The sequence below is a fragment of the Anopheles bellator genome, chromosome 1 (genome assembly GCF_943735745.2).
Source record: "Anopheles bellator chromosome 1, idAnoBellAS_SP24_06.2, whole genome shotgun sequence".
Lineage (NCBI taxonomy): Eukaryota > Metazoa > Arthropoda > Insecta > Diptera > Culicidae > Anopheles > Anopheles bellator.
The window spans coordinates 8945295-8969217 of record NC_071285.1 but is presented as its reverse complement, the minus strand read 5'-3'; the positions used below and the strand labels follow the sequence as shown (position 1 = coordinate 8969217).

The window sequence follows — 23923 nt, the reverse complement described above, 5'->3', positions numbered from 1 at the left end:
AGTTAACGGACGGAAATTGAGATTAGAAGCGAGGCTCGCAATAAGTTGGCAGCTGTTTTGGGTAAGTGATTTCACCTCTTTAGACTATTTCGCGCACACTTTTATCAGCGGACAGTTCTACATGCTGTTATTACGACGGTTGAGACGATATTAGAGAGGACACTACATTCCGATTAGACATTCATATGAGTCCATCAGAATTCTAAGCCGCCACCATTCGGGTTGGGAAATGCTCACCAATGTTCCCTGTTGTCGCTTAGAAAGTTTGCGCATTGCGACAGATGCCACAGCCGAGCGCAAACTCTTCGCCCGTCGGCGGATGGACGACGTGCAGCGGACACTCTTCGCCCGTCAGCTGCGACGCTTTCGGTCCGGCCGGACAGCGGGGCAGCTTCCCCTTCGGCAGGTTCGTGAGCCGTTGGAAGTCATCGTGACACGTGTCGCAGAAATGGGTCGTGCCGAAACAGAAAAAGACGGCCACCGAGCAGCAGTACCGACACTTGTACTCCAGGAAGTCCATCCCGTGCTTGGGGCACATCTTTGCCTTCGACACATCGCTGCACCCACCGCACACCAGCTCCTGCGGGTTAAAATTCTCGCCCAGCTCCGCGTCGCACCGCGCTTCACCGCCATAATAGGCCTTCCGGGAAAGAGAGTAGATTCCAGTTTCGTCGCTCGATCAGCAAAGGGCCGTTTCCCGAAAAAACTCACCTTTCCACACTGACTGCAGACGTAGTACGCATAGCGCTCCATGGCGTACCGCGTCGGATCCGTACCGTCGGCCGTGACCGCTTTCGCCAACCCTTCGTACTCTAATCTGTAATATGGGTAATCAACGTTTAGCGCGTCAGCGAGTTTGCTGCTGGTCAATTCAGTTCATCCATCATGCTGCTCACCTCATCAACGCTTTGCGCTTGACGTCCTGACGCAGGGCAACGATCGGGGCCAGAAACAGTTCCAACGACGGGTGCTCGATGTCGACCTTGCAAATGGGGCACTGCGCAAATCCGAAGCTAATGCGAGGTCCATTCCAGCGACGCATTAGCACCGTCTTGCAGCAGTGATAGTGGAACACGTGTCCACAGCGCAGCTGCAGTGATGGCGCCGTGCCGAGCGTTTCGGTGAAACAGATCATGCACATGTCCTCACCGTCTTGCGTTAACCGCGGCACACCCGGTTCCACCGTGCAATCCGACTGACAGTTGGGTACCAGGCAGGGCAGACAGTGCAACTCGTTGATGATTCCACCGCACGCATGGCCACACCGCGAGTGGACCTTGGTACACGAAACGGCCCCATACTCCTGACACTGCGCATCGGGACAGATGTTCCCGAGCGCCAGCAGCCCGCTGCTGCCGGTGGTACCACAAAACCGACAAACCCCGACCCCGGTAGCCGTCACGGGGATGGGTGCACAGCTGGCACTCGGATCGTGGCCACGAAACTCAAGCATTCCCTTGAGAGTCCGCGAATCCACGACCGCCCACAGCCAGTACAGTTTCGCCCGGCCGCAGCTTTCGTGTAGCTCCACGCGGATCGCATCCTGTTCCTCCTTGCAGACCTACCGAAAAGAAACGGATCCCTGGTGAGACTGACATCCCTCCTGAGCTTGCACCTGAAGTCACCTACCGTACGGTGATGGTTCCTGGTGCGTCGATTCAGGTGCAGCACTCGATCGCAATCGGCACAGAGCGATCCACAGAGGGCACAGTTGAGGACGGCGAACGTCACATCATCGTCGTGGTTGCTACAAAGCGGCCGGTTCGATTCCGACTGGCGGTGCCACTGATTGGTGGACAATCTGGGAAAGGAAAGAGCGATTCATTAGACGATCTTCACTCGAGCTTAGGTGGTCTTACCGTTCGATCTGCTCCTTGTCGATCACACAAAGTGCAGCCATGGCTAACCAGAGCGTGGCGGTCCGAATGCAAGCATCGGCACTCCGCCGAAAGTCCTCATCGAGCTGGGTAACACTCAGCAAACAGCTGGCCACCGCCGCACGGCTAACGGTTGCCCACCGTTCCGACAGCTTGCCGCTGGCCATGTCCCGCACGAGGGCAATAATACTCTCCGCCTGTTTGGCGGCGATCGAACCACGCAGATACCAACGGTAGCGCTGCTGGAGCCGATTGCTGCCATTGCCCGTTGGCTGCGACGGTGAGAACGGTGTGACATTGGCCAAACTCACCACGGCAGGGGCCGCCGCGGAAGGTGGCACATTCTGAGGCGCCGCCTGATGTTGGCCGTTGGCTCCGTTCTTCACCTTCACCTGCACTTGCAGTGATTTCGCGATCAGGGCCAGCAACACGTCCAGCAGGGCCTCGGAGTCCGAATCGCTCGATGGGTTACTTGCACCGGTCTCCGTTAGATGCGTATCGGAGGGCAGCTCCGGGAGAATGCGTCGAATGAGGGCCATCACCTGACGCTGCACACGGTCACTGCCGGTGTGTGCCAACGAGAGAAGGTCCTTCAGCAGGTGGTGCTGCTGCGAGAGATACGTACGCCCGACGGAACTACCGGACAGCGCAAGGACCTACAAACGAGGAAGATTAATGATCAAATGAACATCGAAAGGGTGATCGCGTTGCCGTACCATGCTGAGCATTTCGAAGCAGTACGCATCGTTGTAGATCGTGGTCACCCCGCCACTGGTGTCCTCGTTCAGGGCCGCTTCCCAAGCATCGCGGGCCTTCACCGTTTCCCGCTCGATCGCTTGCACCACGTGGACGATGATCTGCTTCTGCAGGTGGCTCAACTTGCGCCGACTAAACAGTATCCCGACGGCATGTTCGCGCAGGTCGTGAATCGATTCGGAGAGCGAAGGCAACGGGGACAGCTCCGGGCCACCGCCGACCTCACTCGCTGCACCGTTGCCGGCCGGAGCACCGGTCCCATTGGTGGTTCCATTGCTGCCCAGCAGGGTAGAAGTTTCCTCGAGCAGCTTTCCAAACACTTGGCCCGTGAGGAGTCGAAACACGCGCAACGTCTCCTGCTCACAGAGACGCGACTGTACCTGCCGTGGGCTCGGTGAGGGCCCATGTGACTGTGCCTCGGAGGTGGTCAGATTGTCGGCCCGTGTCCCGTACAGCTTCACCTGTCTAATACGGAGCGTTGCGTCAGGACCGCGCACCTCCAGTCGGTAGTGTCCTGCGGAAGGGCCTGCGACTCCAGCGCTTGAGACGGGAATCGCTTGCCAAGCGCAGGCAGCCGGATCGATATCGATCGTGCGCAACAGGGACAGTTCGCCTCCGGCCGCAGGACTGTTGCTTGATGATCCACCGTACAGTAGAAGGGACGTCACTTTGCACTGCAAATCACCAGCAGAGAGAGGAGGTCTTAATACGGTCTGGCTACGGACTCATTCGTGTCCGACACTCACCGCTACGTCCCGGCTGTTGTCCACGTGGATCGCTATCAAGGTGAGATGACACCCGGAACCGGCACCACCGGCGCGCCCACCAGGAACCACTTCGATCGTTTTCGGCTTCCCACGATCCTCTTCGTCGCTTTCCCAGAACGTTTCCGTGGAGTTGTCCAGCAGGGCAGGCGCCAAGGCCGGGCGTGACGAAACGGTAAGCTAGAGGCACGAGATCCGGGATTTAGTCAGAACCAAGTTTAGGCCAGTGAACCGCAACCTACCTCATATGCATCGGTAACGTCCTGAAACAGCGTAACATCGATGGCCCCATCATCGGCGGGGTAGCTGAGCAGTCCGGGACCACGGACGATCGACTGTGCTTCGAGTGCCCGCTCTTCTTCCTCTTCCGATTTCGACAGGATGCGTGAAATGTTTCCGAACACGTTGACCCGGTGCAGGAACTGATGATCGGACGGTACGAACCGCAACCCGAAGCACTGGACCGCAATCCGTTGCAACGGGGAACCGAGCGGGAAGTGGAGCGTCAGTTCCGACACCGTCGAAAGGTAGGCGTGCAGTGCCCGGGAAATACCACGGCCCAGGTGACCCTCGCAGGTGCTGGCCGGATGCTCTAGGCCACCGAGTTCCGCCTCAACGTCGCCGGGATCGCTGGTATCGGCATCGGAGGCGGTCAGGGCTGAGACGAACCACCACATTACGTCGTGCAGTCCGATCGGTTCCGTCAGCTGTCGTAGCAGCCAATTGAACGCTTGCAGGCTGTACCGATGGCACAGGGAACGGCGCAGTTGACGGATGAGCAGTCGGCGCATCCGCTCCAGATTGTGCCGTTCGAGGATGAAAACCATCGCCGGACGTCCCAGGAGTCCAACGGTGCCATCACTCGCTGCCACCGGGCCATGATAGGGAGTTCCGTCGAGTGGAACCAATCGTCGCAAGTTCTCCGATGGATGGTTCAGGAGATTCGCCTCCGATCGTTCATCGTCCCGCCGGTGGCGGCGTCTTAGGACCACCGACGGACCGACGGCTCCCTGACCCATCGAAACGCTCCGGTGAAACTTTCCGCCCGGCATTCCGAGGAACCCATGGTCCGTCGGAAATCGGGCTGCCGAAGATGGTGCCGCCGTCGTTGTCGTTGCTTGGCCGGCCATATCCACCGTGTCCATGAACGTTCCCAGGCATGCGGGACGCTCCGGTGGTGTTGGCCATTCCGAAGCATCGGCACCCTCCGTTAGTGACCCTTCGGCACCGCCACCCGCAGCTGACGTAGCACTGACGCCACCGCCACCACCACCGGATGCGGATTGTTCAACGGGTGCGAGGTCGAGCAGAAAGAACGCATTCTCCTTCATCATGGCAAACAGCTCCGAAGGAAGCGTCGATCGGGGTGGCTCGGTGGTACGACGATGGTCAGGGCCCATTCCGAGGGCCGGAACAGGCAGTGACACCGGCGTGGTGCCCTCGTACCGTTTGCGACATCCATCGCACAGCAGATACCAGCTTGAGACGCCATGACCACCGTCTCCGCAATCGCCGGCCCATCCTTCGCAGTACACACCGTTCGAGTTGTAGCCTTGGCCACCGGCCGGCCTTCCACAACCGGGGTGTGCCAGCCTCATATGGTACGTCACCGGAATCGAGTGTAGTACGGTGCGGCACAGCTCACAGTAACTTCCGTCGGCTGGCCCGGATCCACCGTTAGTTGGGGCCACCGTCGAAGGTTGCGTTACACCGGCTCCTGTGGCCGCACTCGCCGCCAGTGTCACTCCACTCTTGCTGGCCACCAGTGCACCAGTTCCACCGGCCCCCGTTGATCCGGGGCCCGCCATCGTCGGTGGAAACTCTTTTGGACCCTGGCCATCATCGTTACGCTTATCGTTCGAGTTGGTTTCGACCAGCTGAACAAAGTTGGAGCCCAGCTGGTCCCAAAGGTGCACCAGACAACGCAACGCCACCGGTGGAACTGCGGACGATCCCGCGCCCGGTCCCGCTCCCGACGAGCCCCCGGCTCCGGCAGCCTCCACGAACGAGAACGGACCTCCGCGATGGCGTCGGTTGATGATGCACCGATTGCCGCTCCGTTCCAGCGCGTCCAGCGTGGCATTCGACAGTTCAACGGAGTGGCGCTGCAGGACCTTCTGTTCACGGGTCAGCACGGTCGTCGGTTCCGGTGCCGGTTGGCTTCCACCGATCCCCAGTGACCCATTGGCGCTCGCCAGCGGCCCTATGCCGGCCGTCTTCGAAATGGTCGGGTGGAACTTCAAAAACGACGCACAGGCCATCGCGTCGTGGACGAGCCCTTCGTGCCAGAGGAAGGCCGCAAACACGGCACGCAACGTCTCGGCCACCGACGGCGAGAGGGCCCGCTTGGGAAGGTGCTGCGAAGATTGCTGCTCCTGCTGCTGCTGCTGCTGCTGGGCCACGGATTGTGGTTGGTTCAGTGGCGTCGCCGGCAGAAGAACCGGTTTCGATGAAGGCTGCTCGTCTAGCATTGTCCCGGTGCCATCGGTTCCGGTGCGGTGGAACCACTTTTGCAGTGCCTTGGCTCCACCACCGACCACCTCCGACAGGGCGGCCGATGCCACCTTCCGGAAGTCACCGTAGTTGATGGTGTTCTCGTTCTCCTCGCCGTCCTCGTCTTCTACCTCGCAGTCGTCGGCCTCGATGTCTTCCGCTTCGTCGGCTACGGCCACGGCCGGTTCCTCCTTGGCCGCCGTGTGCTCCAACAGCGCCTTGGTCGAGCACGGGTCCACGATCGGATGCAGCAGTGTTTTGCCGAGGTGCTGATTGTACTGCAGACACCAAGCCTCGACCGGGAACCACGAAGCCGGACAGTGCTCGCGAATCGATTCCGCCGTCAAGCGCACCCAAACTCCGTCATCGTTCTCGAGCTGCGTGAATAATAATTTAAATTGAAACATTTACAAATAGTTTCTTGTAACCAAATTCACCTGAACTGGACTGAACTTCCATCAACATTTTAAAAATATTTGTGTGGCAAAATTATATTGTTTGTAAGAAAATACTCAAAGAAAAGAAAATAAAACTAAGTTTTCTAAAATATAAATTTCTTGGGAAAACTGACATCACTTTAGTTACAAGTAGGCCATGAATAATGTCTGCATTTTAAAGTCTCTGGAAAACGTTTAGATTTATCACAGAAGGCTTATTTTAAGATGTTATTTTGGGCTCCAATTTTTATGCACGGAATAGTTCAACCAGTTCAAGACCCGTGTCAAAAATTAGGATTAGGATTATCAAAAATGGGAACGACGATGAACAAAAAATTAACACATTAAATGACGAACCGAGGTATGCGAATTACAGAACACATAATCGTGCTGTTTGAATAAATATATGCAATTGCTACATACTAAAATCCTCAATTAAACTAGACGATGTCTAACAAACCATAAATTCCAATCACAGCTTCGTCAACCGCAGCCGACGCGTAGGCATCAGCGGCACAGTAAAAGTTAATTATGCTTAACGAGTGCCTAGTTGCCGCGCTTACCTCATCGCCGTACGCCACGATGCCGTTCGGACGCACCACGCCAATCTGCTCGGACTGCAGCGTCGGGTGCAGCCGCACGCGCAAGCCGGCCGAGTTCTTGGCCAAGAACTTCCGCAACTTCGTCGGCGGATGCACCTTCTTCAGGCCCTGTCCAACGCCGCCCGGGGCACCCTTCTCGCCGCTCAGCATTTTCGGTGTCACACCGGAAACGCCGCTTCCTCCCGCTCCCGCTCCACCGCCACCCGCACCGACGCCGGCACCGGCAGCGCCACCAGCATCAATCACCTCGAGCCGATAGATTTCCTCCTCGTCCTCCACCACGACCGGCACGCCGTCGATCTGCAGCGTCAGCTCGTAGGCGCCCGCCACCATCGGCGTCCACACGAAGCCGTACTTATTTTTACCCAGATCGTTGGCCGTCAGTATTTCGGTGGTGGCGGCCGTCGAGGGGCTCGCGCTGCTCATGTTGGCGTACAGGCGCAGCTCCTCGAACGAATAGCCGTGATACGGGCGCATCGCGCTGATTGCCTGCAGACAACTTTTCTCCTTTTCCTTGTACGTCGGTTCGTACGGTATGGTTGGTGGGGCGGCCGTGGTGGGTGTTCCCGGGGACACTTTCGGGGTCAGTGCGCTCACAGATGTGTCACGCCGAAGCGACGCCTTTACTTCGATCTTTTGGGAGAGAATGTTGTGGACATGAGACACAGTCGTTTTCAAGGGCCCCCCATAAAACCTTACCTTAATGCCGGGTACGAAGATCTCCTCCCCGTACTGGTCCCGTGTTTCGAGCCGAAAGTGTGATGGCCATCCGGCGCGCAACGGTGGACTTTGGGGGGAGATAATTTTAATTTCACACCGACTCGGATCCAACCGTGACTCGGGCTGCAACCATGCGGCGAGCCGCGCTCCCGGTGAGCCGGCGGCCACGTAGATAAAGTCCCGCAGGAATTGTTTCTCGTAATTTTTTTCACTGCAAACAGGGAGAAAACAGAACCACGGAATTCAAATTGCGTTGAAACGGGCAGACGAAACTTTCGAAACGTGCGTGGCATGTGTACACCTTGGGAATGAACCGGGCCGTCGCAAGGTTGATGTACTCGCGCAGCGAATGGAAACATGTCAACAAACAAGGTGCCCTTCGGGAACGGGCTGCCTGCGCACGCAGCTACCAAAGCAACCCGTTCGATCTCCGAGCTCTTTGTTTTAGGTTTTAGTACGGATTGTGCATTTAGATTTTAGAATTCGTAGCCGACACTGGATTCGTTAACCCGTTCGAAGAGGCCGCAAAGCAAGTGTTTTGCAAGTGATTGGAACAGTTTTATGTTCCCGTGTTTTGGCAGTGCAGTAATAAAAGTGTTTAACGCAAAATCAACAATCATGTTCGTTCCTTAAGAAATGGGTGCGGTCAGTAGATCGTCCCTCTCGGTTACGTTTTTATCTCCAACACCGTTCGACCTTTCGGGTTCGCTGCGCACGGTCAACCGTGAGAAACCTCGGTAGAGTCCCAGCGAGACTCACAAAGAAGTCACATCCGGCCGCGGAAACCTGCACCACGGAATCCACGCTGAACCGTGATCGAGTGTCTGGCCTGGCCGATTGCACCACACATTTGACATTCATCACCCATTTTTATGTTTTGTTTTTCTTACGGTGCGCCGTGCGATCGGGCTGTGTGATCGTCGTTTTGTTTTGGCCGTGCCCGTGTGTGAGTGAGCGGAAATGCCGCCAGCAGCCGAGTGAACCCGTTGGCGTGAGCAGGACAGCGCCACATGGAGGCGTCTCGCGTACGCAGAGCAATCTTCGCTTCATCTCCAACACGCAGCGGCGGAGGCCAAACAGAGTGTGATTAGTTGCTAATTGGATGTAAAGCGATTGGTGGCTGTCTCACAAACAACCTCGCCGTAGCCAGCAGCGGTAGTGTAAAATCACGGTGCCCCGCGCGGCCCCTGTTTGTGATACGTTTCGTTGTCGAGCCCCAAGCCTTTTAATTTTAACCCAGCAGACCAGCATTTTAATAAATCTCCTTCAAGAGGCAAACACGTCACGGCTTGGCAACGGCGAAGATAAAGGAGATGATAAAGGAGCAAGCGTTTTGTGATAAAGTTGTTAACAAATGATCGCACCCCTGGCACGTACAAGTTAAACATCACACACTCGCGGGGCGAGAAAAAGTAAACTCCGCGCTCCGTCATTCACCCTGGTTCCGTCCGAACGTCCGAAGGTGATCCGCAGTCCATCCAAGCAACCACAGCATTCCTCCGTTTGCAGATGAGCCATACCGTCAAAACGTCGCTACCGAAGCCTGCTACGATTCACATCCACCAAACGACGATCACGTATCGAGAGGGGTTGAGTTCGGCGCACCCTAAAAACCAATAGGGACCCCAAAAATGTGACCAACGTGACCACACCGAGCGAGCGTGTAGCGAGTGCCATCAGCAGCCGCGGGGAAAAAAAGAATAGTGCAAAACGAAACGCGTGTGCGCGGAATGGAATCGATAAGGATACGTGACTGTTTGGCGATCGCGTTGCTCCTGCAAACGCTGGCCACGGTCCGCCAGTGTGTCGCCAGTGTATCGATCTGTGACACGCTGTGCACCTGCAGCAACCCGAACGCTGGCGTGTTCGTGAAGGTCGACTGTGTCCTCGATGCAAGCCGTGGTGCCACACGCACCGATGAAGCGGGGGCTAGCAGTGGTGCAGCGGGTTCTTCGCACGATCATCATGCTTCGGTGCAGCATCGACGGTTCGTGCTGGATGGCCAGCTGCACCTGCCGCCGAATGCATCGGCCCTGCACATACGACTGATCGCTGGAGGCCATCTGGCTATTTATCGTGAGTTTTTCAATCACGACAGCATCAACAACCTGTCGATCGATGGCGGACGTTCCGTGGTCGGATCGGGGACAATTGGCCCGTCGCACGAAGCCTCCGTCGAGCTACACGAACGGGCACTGTGCAACAACCACGGCCAATATCTGGAGCTGGACGTGACGCGAGTTGGGCGACTCATTATGAACCGGAACGTTTCGTGCGGTAAATGACGAAATTACACTGGACACGGTGCGATCATTTTACTAACATATTAAATCCATTTGCAGGGGAATATAAACTCAGCATCTCGCACGTCAACGATGTCCGGCTGAGGACGGAATTTCTCGCCATGGAACAGGCCGAGGTTCTGATCGAGTTTGTTGACAACCTGCAGATCGAACCGAACGCATTCCGTGGTTCAACAAGGCCCAAGGTAGGCAGCAGTGGCGTTATTCTCCGACCACAATTCTGACCTCGGGTCTCTCTCTCTCTCTCTCTTCGTAGGTGCAAATCCACAATACAACCATCGACAGTCTTCCAAAGCTGGGTGCTTCCTTTCGACTGCTAAACTTTGAGTACTGCAACATTAGCGAGATCGTGTCCCATGCGTTTGATGCGAACGAGGTAGAGGACGTCGGATTCATTGGCTGCCGGATAATGAACCTGCGCCAACAGGCCGTCACCGAGCGGCTGCTCAGCTATTCGCTCACCTTTCGCGGCTGTTATCTGCATCGGATCGAAAAGCAGTTCGTGGACGGTAGCGGCTTAACGGAGTTTCATCTGGAGGACAATAAGTGAGTAACAGAGCTCGGGTCCGGTGAAAACATGTATCGTCTTGTTAAGACCCCAATCTTAGGGTTAAGTGGCATTATCTGCCAGGATTCGGTTATCAGTGGCAATCTACAGAACTACCTTCACGGCCAGAAGGGTCACAGGGCACAGCAACTTCTTATCAGTGGTGAAAGTAACACACCGTTTTTCGCCTTTTCCAGAATCGACGATATTGCCTCCGGTGCCCTGACATACACGAGCGTCAACACGATCATCACCGGCAACGAAATCCTGCGAACCGGCAAAGACTGGCTACACCAGACCCAGTGGACGAACGTGACCATCTTTGGTAATTCGTTTGGTGAATTTCATGGCTTTTCGCTCGGTGATAGGCGCAGTGCCGCTGGAACGGACACCACGCGTGCTGGCGTATCCCCGCACTGTCTGTTTGGCAACAACACGCTAACGAATCCGCTCGCCGGAAGCTTCAACTTTGGCCACCAGTGCACGATTAGTGCGGTGCACTTTGGGCGTGTTTGCGACTGCGAGTACGATAGCTGGCTGGCGGAAGTGTTCGGTCTGCCCGCCACGGCCACACTACAGCGACCGATCACGTCGGTCTCTTCGTGCCAGGTGGAGGAAAGCCTACGCTACTGTTTCAATCGCAGTGACGAGGAAGGATCGGCCGCCAGTGCCGGCCGTGTCAATGTGCACTACTTTCTCACCGAGTTCTGCCTGCGACAGGGTTCGGAAAAGTGTTCCTCGTACCTTGCCGGCGCTGGCGTTGAGGCGCACCACAACAACATGAAACCTCCGCCACTGATCCCGTTCGATAAGATCGATTCGCTCGGTGGGTCGGCAATCGACGGAAACCTCTTCCCCGGGGGCAGTATTTGGTGGCTCGTCGGTTGTGCGGCCGCCGTGCTGGTAGCTCTCTGTGCGGCACTCACCGTGCTGTGTTACAGGCGCTGCAAGGAGCGCGAAAAAACTAACCACTCCATGACTTCGAACCGATCGGCGGCATCGTCAGCTTCGCCGGCACCGCCAGTCGGTCACAGCGGATCTTCATTCACGTCGCTCGAGCGACGAGAGATTGCTGCGTCGCTCGATTGGATTCGGGAAACGCTTGGCCACAAGGTGTGGCTGGAAGTAGATGCCCCGATGCAGCAGCTACTGACACCGCCCGACGGCGGTGTGCTCGAAGAGCAACAAAAGGTGCACCTGATCGGGCAGATAATCGAAAGTTTGGACCGCCACAGAATCACCGGCGAGCAGATGGTGGCCCTCAACGACATACTCTATCGCCATTTGGGGCCCCCGACGACCACTGGTCGGCGGCAACCGGCAGATACGTTCGTCGAGATGAACGATCCACTCGATCACATCTACGACGAGCTGCAGCCTGCCAACCGGCCACGAACCGGTAGCGGAATGCGCCTGACGGACATTGGTTTGCTCGGAGACTACGCGGCCCCACTGGACCACGGCGGCAGAGGAGCCACCACGGTCCCGGAAGGCATCTATTCCGAACCCATCCGAAGGGACGATCAGCAGCTGTTACAGCGCACTGGTAAGGCGAGCCGTGCCGGATTTTCGAATTCCGATCTCCTAACTAGTTCTCCTCCGCTGTAACAGGAAACCGAAATTTTATCAGTCCCTACGCCATCGGGGATGCGACGGTACAGCGGAATCCGGATGCTGGCAGCGACAATCTTCCCGACATTCTACTGCGATCCGCTGTTGCCGGTAGCAGCCACTCGTGGAAACCGCCCACCGCCGATGGCGATCCAGCCGACGATGAGGACGACGACTACGATGACGACGAAGACGATGTGGTCGACGGGGAGGCAGAACGTAAAACGATGCTTCGACCAACGGACGCTCCGGACGGTGAAGGTCCGACCTACGCACTGCCGATGAAAAAACTGAAACGTCCACCGCCCCGTGACGATGAGGGCGAAATCTCAGCGGAACCGATGGACTGTGGCGCCATCGGTGGGAACGATGGGAGCAACCGGTCGGAACACTCCGGCAGCAGCATGCAAACGGTTCGCATCGAAGACATTACGGACGCCACTGGCACTAGTGAACAACACCAGTATGGTTGCAATAAATAGTTTGATATAAGAAGAAAAACGAACACTCAAGAAAGAGCCCAAGCCTCAAGCCGGCGCACGATGAGTCACATCGGTCGCCGTACGTGTGTTTGCACCGTCTGTCGTTATCTTATCGCAAAACCCCTTCGCGATAAGATCTCTCGCCACACACGTTCCTGTGGATCGATTTTAGTCCGGTGTTCGCGATGTTTTCGTACCTCCGATACGTGCGCGCACCAGGTTTGGCACGGGGCGCATGTGTTGGTGTGTTATCAAAACGTTCAGAAAGAAAAAAACCGACGAAAGAAACACCCTTCTTCGAGTTTTTCGCCGATGGTTCAGCGGTTGGTGTCTTCATCGTCGGGCCAGTCATTCGGCAGCATCATGGCAGGCAGACGGAAGCACGTTTCGATACGTCGGTGGTTCATTGTCGCCGGTCTCTTGTGGCTACAGGTGGGCACCAACCTCGACTTCGTCCGTCCTGTGGCCTGCGAACAGGAGCAGCTCGAACAGATCGTCAACGAACGGTTACAGTGCGAACGCGTTGACGGTGGAATCGGTAATCCCGTGGTGCTTTGCGACTGTCAGCGGCATGTGGCAAGTGGCAGCAGGCCCCTTTTCGATGAGGTAAGCAAATCGTTTTCTTGCCGGGCACAGATTGACGCAACGATGCTTGAGTCAACATCTCCCGAAACGTGCATTACATCGGCGCGGTGATCGTCGGGTGTCTCGGTTGTTTAAATTATACTTTGCGCCAGCGGTTCTTAACGCGTTGGGAGCTTAATATTTTATCATTTACGGATTGTGGGTTGAAATAATGCCCGCCGAAAGTCCTCGATAAACCAGCTCGGGAATGGTGCGTGTGTTTGTTAATTCTGTTTGAAGATCATCGACCACCTATGCAATGTTGAACCAAACAATTTGAGAACCCCTGGATGACGACACTACACCTGTTTATTTTTCTAATGTTCGACGCACAGTTCAAAAAGGCGCAGCCGTCGTTTACACTGCCGCCCTTCGAAGCCAACAGCGTCCCCCAGCACACCGACATAGTGATCGGTAACTGCGCCCAGTTGCACGTTCCGACCGGTACGTTCCGTGCCATTCGGTCCGGATTTCTACCGCGCGCCGTGCTGTTCCAAAACATTGACCAGCTGACGCTGGAATCGTTTGCGTTCGAAACCGCAAGGCAGCCACAACAACCGGATCCACGCGATCCGCACCCGAACCTTGGTCCGATCCAGCTAAGCTTCAACCGGTGCCATGTGGAGGAATTGCCCGCGAACGTGTTTCACGGCGCGTCGTTGCGGACGATAGTTTTCACGAACTCCACCATCGGATCGTTCCGTTCGTCAGCGATCGGTATTCGACTTCGACGGCTGACGGTGCAAGACACCGAGATTGGGCATTTTGGGCGCCATTCGTTCAAACGAGCCCAGATGGAGGAGCTCCAACTGAGCAACGTGACCATGCACGACGCGTGGCCCTCGCAGGCGTGGCAGGGAGTCGTCGTGAGCGAATTGATTCAGATCAGCGATTCCACCTTCCTGCAAGCGATACACCCGGCGGCCATCGTCGATAGCCGTAAGTATCGAATTCAACCCCCAAAAAGATGCGCCAAGTTTGACAGAGTTACAATTTCTATCTCTAATAAGCAGAAACCAACGAGCTACTGCTCCAGAACAATGTTTTCAAACAATCGATCGCCGACGAAGCGTTCCAGCTTGCGGTCACGAGGAGAGTTTCGCTCGTACGTAACGTGTTTGGTCAGGTATCCTCTAATCTTTTGCGAGGTAAGCAAAGGGAAGATGCAAGTGATAAAAGGACCTCCAACTTGTCATTATTTTTCGTGCAGGACTGGTCATATCGAACGACACCCAATGGAACACCCAGCCGAACATCGTGATCGATGGCAATCGGATCGACACCTTTGTGCCCTCGAGCTCCGTCGACACGTTTTTTACGCTTCCGCGTAATTTTTCCTTCGCCGTGCAATCCCTGAGGATCGCCGAGCTGGCCACTTGTGACACCACCAACGTTGGCGCATCGTTCGCCGTGTGGCAAGAGATCTTCTTTCTCCGACCGTTCAGCGTCACGTCGCGTGACGATCAAGAGTCGTACATTTCGGTTGAAAAGTTTCGCCAGCAAGAGAACTGTGACTCGACCGGTCCCGATCTGGTGCTCATCATAGTGCTCAGCACGTTGCTGGCGGCCACACTGCTCGGTGGCCTGATCGGTGGCCTCCTGTGCTACCGGCGGCAACAGAAACGCCAGCGAATGCTTCTACTGGAGCAAAAGCTTGTCCAACCGCGAACGTACCGCGAAACGCAAGTCGTACTCAAGCTCGAAACGGTTGGCGTTCTGAAGACCGATTTCTAGCACACGACACAGCTTTTCTCTTAAGAAGAAGCTTCCGTTTTTCAACTTTCAAAGGCGCAGCCCAGTAAGCAGTAAGAATACCAAAAACAGTACGAAGTATTTAAGAATAGTCAAAGGGAACTACTCACAGCACTGGCAGATGGCAATCGAGCGCGTTCCGGATGGTGAGCATCGCGTCCGGCACCATCAGTCCTTTGGCGAGTAGGGAGCCACCGTAACGCTCCAGGGTGGCCACTTCCGGTTCCGTCAATCGATCGTCGGGATCATCGTCGAAACGAAGCTCCTTGCGCAGCAAATTTCGACTGCACCGTCCGCCCAGATGAGCCAGCTCTTGTTCCAACGCGATCAGAGTGCCACCGGCCGTGACAGGATGCTGGTGTTCAGTGTGTAGCATCACCGGCTGTTGCTGCTGCGGTTGATCAACGTTTTCGTAGCCAATCACGAGACACCGGAAACCGTACGCCGGGTGCTTTGGTTCCGCGACGTACGTAGAACATGATTCGAGTGATATTTCCACCTCACGGCCAGGCAGGACCATCGACCGGCCGGGGCCACCGTAAGACCAGCGGGACGGTGTGTTGTACATCCGCACCGTCACCCAATCGTCAACGCAAGAGGACGGCGATCCATCTTTGTCGCGCTCCAGTCCACGGTTCGGAATTTTCACCTTGACACGATCCTCTTCCTGCACGGTGCCGCACTGAGCGTCGAACGACAGACACATCCAGCGCACGGTGGATGGGAAGCGGACCCGATACGCCGTGATCCCAGCCGTTCGGTATGGGTGGTCGCTCTCCAAGATGCAGTAGTGCTGACTTGTGGTGTTGGTGCTGGTAGCGGACGATGTGATGGTCGTCGCACCGATACTGGACATTGTCTTCAAGGCCGTAGGGTGGCCCGAAGAGGAGATACCCTGCTGCTGCTGCTGCTGACGGCGCAACTCGTTAAGAGCGGTAATGGGTGGCAAGATTTCCTGGACCATCGAGAGCACCTCCACGGCCACCTTCAGATCCATGCGAATACACCGTTCGAGTTGGGCCAACGTTAGGGGAAGCAAATAGCGGAAGAGGCAGTTGACCACCGACGGACAGCGGGTCGTCCGCGATCGGAACAGATCCCAAACGGTACGCTTACGTATTGGTGCGGCCATCACCACACCTGCACCGCTGGCGGGAAGCTCCATTTCGTTTCCATTCGCCAGCATTCCACTAACACCACCGGGACCAACCTGAACGGGACCGGAGCCCGCTACGGCCGGAGTCGCTTCCGAGGCACTGTCGATTTCATACGGATCGTACGGCGAAGCTGCCGTTCCGGGCCCAGTGGCACTGCTACCACGCAGCGTTTCAAGCAGCCCCTTCGGTAGCACCTTCCCGATCGTACGTCGGGTACGTTCGATCGTCGTTGTGGCCGCATTCGACGCAATCACGCTCACCAGCCCGGTGGTCGTTGAAATGCTTCCAACATCGAGGTGCTCCTCGATCGGCGTTATGTTGTGCTCGGAATCGATCGCTACGCCTCCACCGCTACTGGCGGCGGCGGGCCCACCGAGGACACCTCCTCCTCCGACTATCCCGACGACACCGGACGATGCAGATGAGGACGGCGTCGAGGACGTCTCCGTCGATGACGGAGCTCGCAGACCACCGCCCGAAGCCGATGTCCAAAGGGCCAGCTCGTGGGCCACAGTCAGCAGCTCTCGGCACCGGCCAACGATGGCACGAGCCACTTCGAGTGCCAGATCGCGAGCCTGAGTTCGACCGTTACCCAGCTCACCGCGTCCTCCACCGACAACCGGTGCCGCTGCCCCGCCAAGCTGAAAGCTTCCCGGACCACCAGCGCCACCGGGCGTGCTGTAGTAAAGGATGGCCGGTATCTGGCCCCGGGCCGGCGTTGTCCCGTTGAAACTTAGATCGCACGGATAGAACCGGAACGTAACCGATCCGCACGGACCCCGCAGCGACGATTGGCCACAATCGCCGGAGAGTGTACGGGCACCCTGGCTGCAGAGGCGCAGTGCGTAGCGATGGTTTTCCTTGAGCAGTACCGCCCGGTTGAACCGCAACTCGGCCACATGCTGCCGGACAGCGGTCTGATCGTACGATCCAACGATCGATTCCAGCACCTCCCAGCGATGCGAATGAGAGTACGAGTGGGCATGCGTGGAGTGATGGCTGTCGTACAATAGCTCCAACTGATACTCGTAGCTACCGGACCCAGAGTAAACCTGTCGAGAGCAAACCGAGTTTAGTTGTTTGACAAACAAAGAGCGCACGCGATCACACTTACACAGGCACCAGCGATCGAAATACCGCCACGATCGACCGTAAACGCGATCGCATCCGGTCCAAAGTTGCCCGTGTTCCACGTTTTTCCCAGATCGATCTTCCCGAAGCGGCTGCCGGTGCTGTACAGTCGATTGCTGCCTGCCAGCAGCCCGGGGGGAACCATCAAATCACTGGCCGCTGCCGCTTGGGTCGCTTCCTCTTGATCTCCCCCACGGTGATCGCCACCACGATCGCTACCGGCCCGTTGTTGTTCGATCGGGTCGCATCCGTGGTGGATTATTTCCGACAAAAGTTTGGCCAACAATCGGCACCCGTTACGGATCAGCAGCCGCTCCTGACTCTGCTCGTCATCGTCCTGTTGCTGCAGCTGCTGTTCGTCCTCATCATGCTCGCTATCATCCTCATCGGCGTCACTGTCACACGCTTGATCACCACCATACCGATAGCCCCCATGCAACGGTGCGTCACCGTCCCCGGAAACTTCGGTACGACCTTCAGCATCGGCCCCATCGTCTTCGCAATCGAGCTCGTAGTCGTATTCGACCCCTTCGCTACTGCGGCAGCTACTGTCACTGCTGGTGTTGCTGTTGCTGCTGTTGCCACTGCTGCTACTACCGCGCCGACGATGCCGACCAATGCGGTCCAACTTACGCCGCACCGGATCCGACACCAGTTCCAGTAACAGTTCAAGCACATCACGGAAGTGCCAATCGGGAAGATGCGGTTGAGCCGCCGTAGTGCCGACCGATCCTTCTACCGACCCCGTCGTCCCACCGCTCGTCATCTGCTCGATCAAGCTGGCCAACAGGTCGCGATTGCGAGCGATCGCTATCATTGCACCGGACGACCCCGAAGCGGGTCTCGAGGACACCGACGACGACGACGGTGTGGCGGAAAGGATCGAAAACGTGACCCGCAAATTCACGGACGGTTGGCAAAGACCCGCAAGGATGGCACTGAGCAGTAGACGGCCCCCGGGGGAGCCACCGCCACTGCTGCTACCACCGTTCGATCCGTAGCTGTACCGATAGCGCTCGACAGGCTTTCCAGGTGCGTGCCCTGGATCAGAAGCTTCACGCAGAAGCAACAACCGCCGACACAGGATTTCCCACTTGAGCGGTGGCGTAGGGTAGAAGATGTCGAAACATCGCACAAACGTACGGTGGCACTCGGCCAACACTTCACGCTTCGCGCGCCCAATGCGCCGGCGCATCGACCGATCAACCAGCGGAGCAGCGGTCGCTCCTCTGTCGGCCAAAATATCGATCAACAGTGTCCGAATCTCGATGACGGCAACGGCCAGCGACTGGTGATTGGTGGTGGCCGCCGTCGGTAACTGGAATGCCGAGGAGGACATCGGAGAGTAGGTTGTGGCGTGGTGTTGTGAACCGAACGATGGTGCCGCCGCAAGATCGCTCGATCGGAGTGGATCATCGACCGAATGACCATCACTGCAGCCATCCAGCTCATCTGCCGTACCCCGTGATCCCGTCGGATGGTAGATAGCGTTCAGATAGCGGCGCAACAAGCGCAGACACGCCCGGCAGATGAACGAAAGCCGAACGATAAGCTGCAAACAATAGGAAAAAGGAATTAATCAACGAAGAACGATCGGTGATCGCGTCGAATCGCTACCTTTGCTTCGCCAAAAAGACCGACACCATTCGCCGTCAACCCTGGATTGAGGGACCCGGAGTTTCTAGAGCCTTTCTTCTGATCCCCCGACAAATTGCGGAACGCGTTCCACGCCCAGCCCAGCAGTTCCGTGAGTGACTCGAGCGTCTCACGATTAATGCCCGTCGCGAAACGACGTGATATGGGACAGAGCGAAACAACACTCTCGTCCACATTGGAACTGCTTTGCATGCCCCCAGCCCCACCAGTACTCCCGGCGGCACTTGATCCTCCCGACTGTAGCGACGATTTCTTGCGTCGGTATTGTACGCCCGCGTTCAGGGCTCCACTGGCCGGTGTTTTCGAGCGCCCGGAACGGAATGGGAACCTTCCCTCACCAACATGCACTCCACCAACCTCGGAAGGTGGCAAGTTCCAACGGTTCGATGGCACTCCACCGATGGCCGACGGTTCCTCATCGATGCTGCTTGACCCGAACGTTGGCGTTAGCAGTGCCGAGCGCTGGTTCGACTGCTCGGGAAGCTCCTCTTCCTGTGGCTCGTCATCACCGGGGACATCGCAAAGCTTCACCTGACGGCCACTGCTACTACCGCAGAACACTATCGAAGGGAAAGATTCAATCATATTCAAAGGATAGCAAAAGAATTAACGGCCGGGGGCTATAACTTACCACCACGTGTTCCCGTGAACCACTCGGAAGCATTTACGTTGACATTCCCATCGAGCGGTGAAGCGTTCGCTGCGGATGGCCCACCGTCGAGTGAACCCGGTTCGAATGGTGGCCACTGACCACTGGCCCCGAGACGCTCCGTTGCCTCAGTCAGTACATCCAAACAGGCGAGCAGATTTAAGGCCAGCTGAAAGCGAGGAACCTCACAGCCCTGCCAACGTTGAGGAAGCGCTATTTCAGGGCTCAACACTGTCAGTGGCTCCGTGGCCGATAGTCCGAATCGCGCCGATACACCACCCTCGTTCCGATCGCCACTGTCCGCCTGCTCCGACGGTTCGTGTGCCATGCGTTGCTTGCGTTTCGACTTGCGACGATACAGCTCGGCAGCAATCGGATTGAAGATGAGCATCCGCTTCCGGATGGCATCGTAGCCCCAGAGCACATTGAACAGTGGGTCGAGCGTGAAGGAAAAGTGCCAGCGGGCGCGACGATACACCTCTTTCAGCACCGGTTGGGGTCCATGTAGCTCAACCCGCGCATCAAACTGATTCGTACGATGCGCACGGCAATGACCAGTGCGGCGATCAATCGCTATCGATCCGGCCAGATGCGCTTGATTGCTAGGTATAAGCACTGTGGGAAAGGTTTCAAACAAAGAACCATTAGCTTCCTTACAAAACAAAGTTTTGTTTCTATTATTTAAACATTTTGTGTGATTTAAATAGAAGACTATAGGAACCATCGCCTTTAATAAATTGTAAGTTAAACTATAGCCTTTGTCCTATTCTTTCTTAGTTCGCTCAGAGGATACTTACAAATGGTCGAACGATCTGCAGTGACACTGTACTTTGCCAGCGCTGCACCATTGATGAGCGATTCCTCCACCTTAATGTACGTCTGGTCACCGCTGGCCGCAATCCACGATGCCCGCCGGCCAGTTCCGGGCCCAAACGAATCGATCACCATGGGAGCACAGTGCCAAAAGAAGTTACTATTTTCGCCGCCGATGCCGATATCCGGGGCCTCCCGGCCCAGCTGGCCCTTGTGGTAGTTCCCGAACGTGAATACCGCACCTCGACTGCTCAACACCACCGAGTGGTTACTACCGGCAGCAACTGACACGGCCGTGCCGGCTCCCGATGGGAAGCGTATCAGATGCGGCCGTCCACCAGCCGGTGCCTGCAGATCGCCCGTTCCCAGCTGGCCGTACTGGTTGCTCCCGAAGCTGAACACCTCCCCGCTTGATGTTAGAACCAGGGAATGGTGTTGGCCACAAGCGATTTGCGTCACGATCGGGGCTCGTCGAGAGTCCGGTCCGCTGTGCGGTAGATCAACGCGCTGCGGCGGAACGGGAACGATGCGCGGTGTATCGGCATCGTTGGACGAGAGAGGGGCTACGGTGCTAGCGTTTCCGGTTCCGTTGCCACCACAGTGACAGCAGCATCCACAACCGCAGCCACATTTTGTTGCCGCTGGTGTTGCGGTTGCCGGATGCTCCAAAGTGTTCGGTGCCAAAGTAACAGCGTGACATGTGTTGCACGTGGAACTGTTAGACGAGGGCACACTTGAGGGTTGGCCATTGGTGATGACCGACGGATTGGTCGACGGATTATTCGCAGCTATTGTTTCATCGGCTAAAGAGAAACCGAAACGGTCAATCGATCGAACGATCAATTCTGAAAGCAATTCACAATGAAAACTACTTTACCATTCCGTTCTCGTTGGAACTTGCGCCCACACTGGCCCTTGTTGTTGAGGCCAAAGGTATACAGCTGTCCAAGTGCGTCGACCGCAACACAGTGTGCCTTTCCGAGGGCCACCTTTCGGATAACGACATCTGCCAATCCACCAACGACACCGTTCGGTTCACAGTAGTTTGTGTCCTTGCCATACATAATCAGTTTGCCCTCTTTCGTGACAAATGCCGATGTTCCTATAAAACAAATGGAAAATTTTAACAACAATGTGGCCATTGTTTCTGACCGCCATCGACAGTACCATTGTTACAAGCAACAAATGTAACCGTGTGACCATCCAGTTTGTTGAGACGCTTCGGTTTGATCGCCTTCGGTTGCCGGCGATTGGTTTTGGCCAGTTCGCCATCTTCGCCCCGTTTGGCCGTTCCGGTGAAGTATACCGTCCCATCGTTGGTCAACAGTAGACCGTGGTTCGCTTCGTGACCAACGGCCACCTGCCGAAAGTAGCTAATGCCCTTCGGAAGCGCCGTCAGTTCAGTTAGCTTCATCGTGACGGTCGCTTTGGGTGCTCCCATGACACAGCCGGATGCTCCGGCCATGTTGACGGACAGTTTCAATCCCAGCGCGGTGCTTCGTCCCCAGTAGAACACTTTCCCACCACTGACCGATCCATCCTCGACCAGTACCAGCCCGAACTCTTTGCCACAGGAGATCGATTGGATGGATCCACCTTGCTGGGAATTACCACCATCGAGGATGGGCGGCGAAACGACGGTTGTTGAGTGAGGCCCGACACCAGCACCCCCTGCACCGACGTTGGCACTGTTCTCACCCAACTCCTCCTCAAACGCGGCCCAACCATAGGTATGGTAACGATTTTTGGCCAACTTTAGGCGCAACTCCGGCCGAACGTCCGATGCACCAGGAATGGAACCGGGCTGGGCGCTCGGCGCTGGGGGATACAGTTGTTTCACGACCAGAATGTCCTCCTCTTGATCCTCCACCTCCGGTCCGTCGCGTAGAGAATCGGATACGGCACCGAGCCAACAGATGGCGTCTCCATCGGAGAACAGTTGCCCAAACCGCCGCTGTAGAGTCGGAATTGGTGCCGTTTGAACCGTACCAAGGGCGGTCAGGGTTGTCGGATCGTACAACTGGAATGTCCATCCATTGTTCACGTTTCCCTTGTTGATTCGCCCATAATACAGCTTGCCCTGTGATGGAGCCAAATTTACCGATTAGCATACTACATTGAACAACGTGTGTTGAAACACTTACCCCAGCATAACCGATCCAACCGGGAAGCTCATTTTTGGTCATTGCTATCGTTACTGCACCATAAATTAAGCCCTCCTGTGTGCCACTGAATCCGGAACCGATCTTGAGCACACCCTTCGCGGTGACAAGATACAGAAATTTTCCATCCGACGCCACCGAATAAACGGTGGATGATTCCAAGGGCAGTCGGAACTCTCCAATCAAACAACCTCGGGGAATGCCACAGCGAAAGTAGTCCGCAATTGTAGCCCTTCCAGTAGCCATGGAAAATACCGTACGCTGAAGCTTCGCGACACTCTGAGGCATCTGCACGCAGCCACTGCCGGGCGCACCGGTTCCACTAGCATTGAACGAACCACCCGTAGCTGACCCGTGGGCCGAACTCATTAGGATGGCAGCCACGGCACGCACAATACGGCCCGTATCGCCTTTGGCAATGGCCAGCGACAGTAGCGTTGAGCAGGCCAGCGATGACCAGGCACCGGGAGCGTTCGACGACGGACTAGTAGAGGTGGCTAGCTCCAGCAATAGATCGAAGAGCGGACCAAACACGGCGTCTGGTTCGTGGCGCATTCCTTCTGGAACTTGACCTAAAATAAACCAAAGTGTAATGAACATTATGTACTAGAAAAATAATGATCAGATAATATAATAACATGAAACAAAAAATGTACGGATTATCCAACGATTTGAATGCAAAAAGTTAATTTCACTTTCATTTCACAGTCAACTTTGATGAGATTGCGCACCAGACAAAGGCAACTCCGGTACACAGTAAAAAATCGATGATGTCTTAGATCAGATATTTTCGCTGCGTAAAAAATGTCGTCTCTTACCCTGCAGTATGTCGTACAGCGACCGTAACGCCTTTGTAGCAATCCGTGGCTGACTGTGGCGCGTTTCGGCGATTATTCCATACAGACTGTCGAGCCCGGCAAGTACAATCTGCGGTACGCGAGAGACCGCACCCGCCGGGGCGCTGCTGCTGCCAATCGATTTTGGTTCATCCAGCGCCGTATCGATTATCCTCATGGATGGCGTCCCGCGGGTTGTCGTTTCCCGTTCCAGCACAATCGACCGGACCGCATGATAAACCGCAAATCGCGAAGCATTCGCCGCAACCTCATACCGATCCAGTGTCGGTTCCAGCAGCAGTGCTGCTTTCGAGTCCTTTTTCTGTCCTGCTGGTCCTGCGCCGCCATCACCCGGATCGGACGCCTCGGTCGAGAGGAATATGTTTCCGAAAACCGACCCATACCGTGCCGAATCGTACAGCTCCATCATTTCTGCGTATTGTTCCGCTGCAGCACTGACTACTTTTCACCGATTTGGCACCGCTTGCGGTGCACAGAACCCACTTTTTCGTTCCACACGTCTACCACGACGCGGCTGTGGCTGTCGCCGT

General features: G+C 56.2%; 1 protein-coding gene across 1 annotated transcript; it reads right to left on the bottom strand.

Annotated features, from left to right (window-relative positions):
• Positions 1-41: 41 nt before the first annotated feature.
• Positions 42-23802, bottom strand: LOC131205311 (E3 ubiquitin-protein ligase highwire). Its single transcript, XM_058197368.1, is given in 24 exon segments — positions 42-640; positions 712-817; positions 897-1561; positions 1630-1801; positions 1860-2533; positions 2594-3307; positions 3380-3577; positions 3640-5057; positions 5107-5235; positions 5238-6267; positions 6891-7061; positions 7143-7860; positions 15079-17177; positions 17240-17376; positions 17476-18230; positions 18318-18808; positions 18874-19472; positions 19544-19857; positions 19921-20176; positions 20359-21177; positions 21252-21476; positions 21542-22454; positions 22519-23108; positions 23355-23802. Coding segments are annotated over 24 exon segments (14025 nt in total). The 3' UTR covers positions 42-256.
• Between the last annotated feature and the right edge of the window lie 121 nt (positions 23803-23923).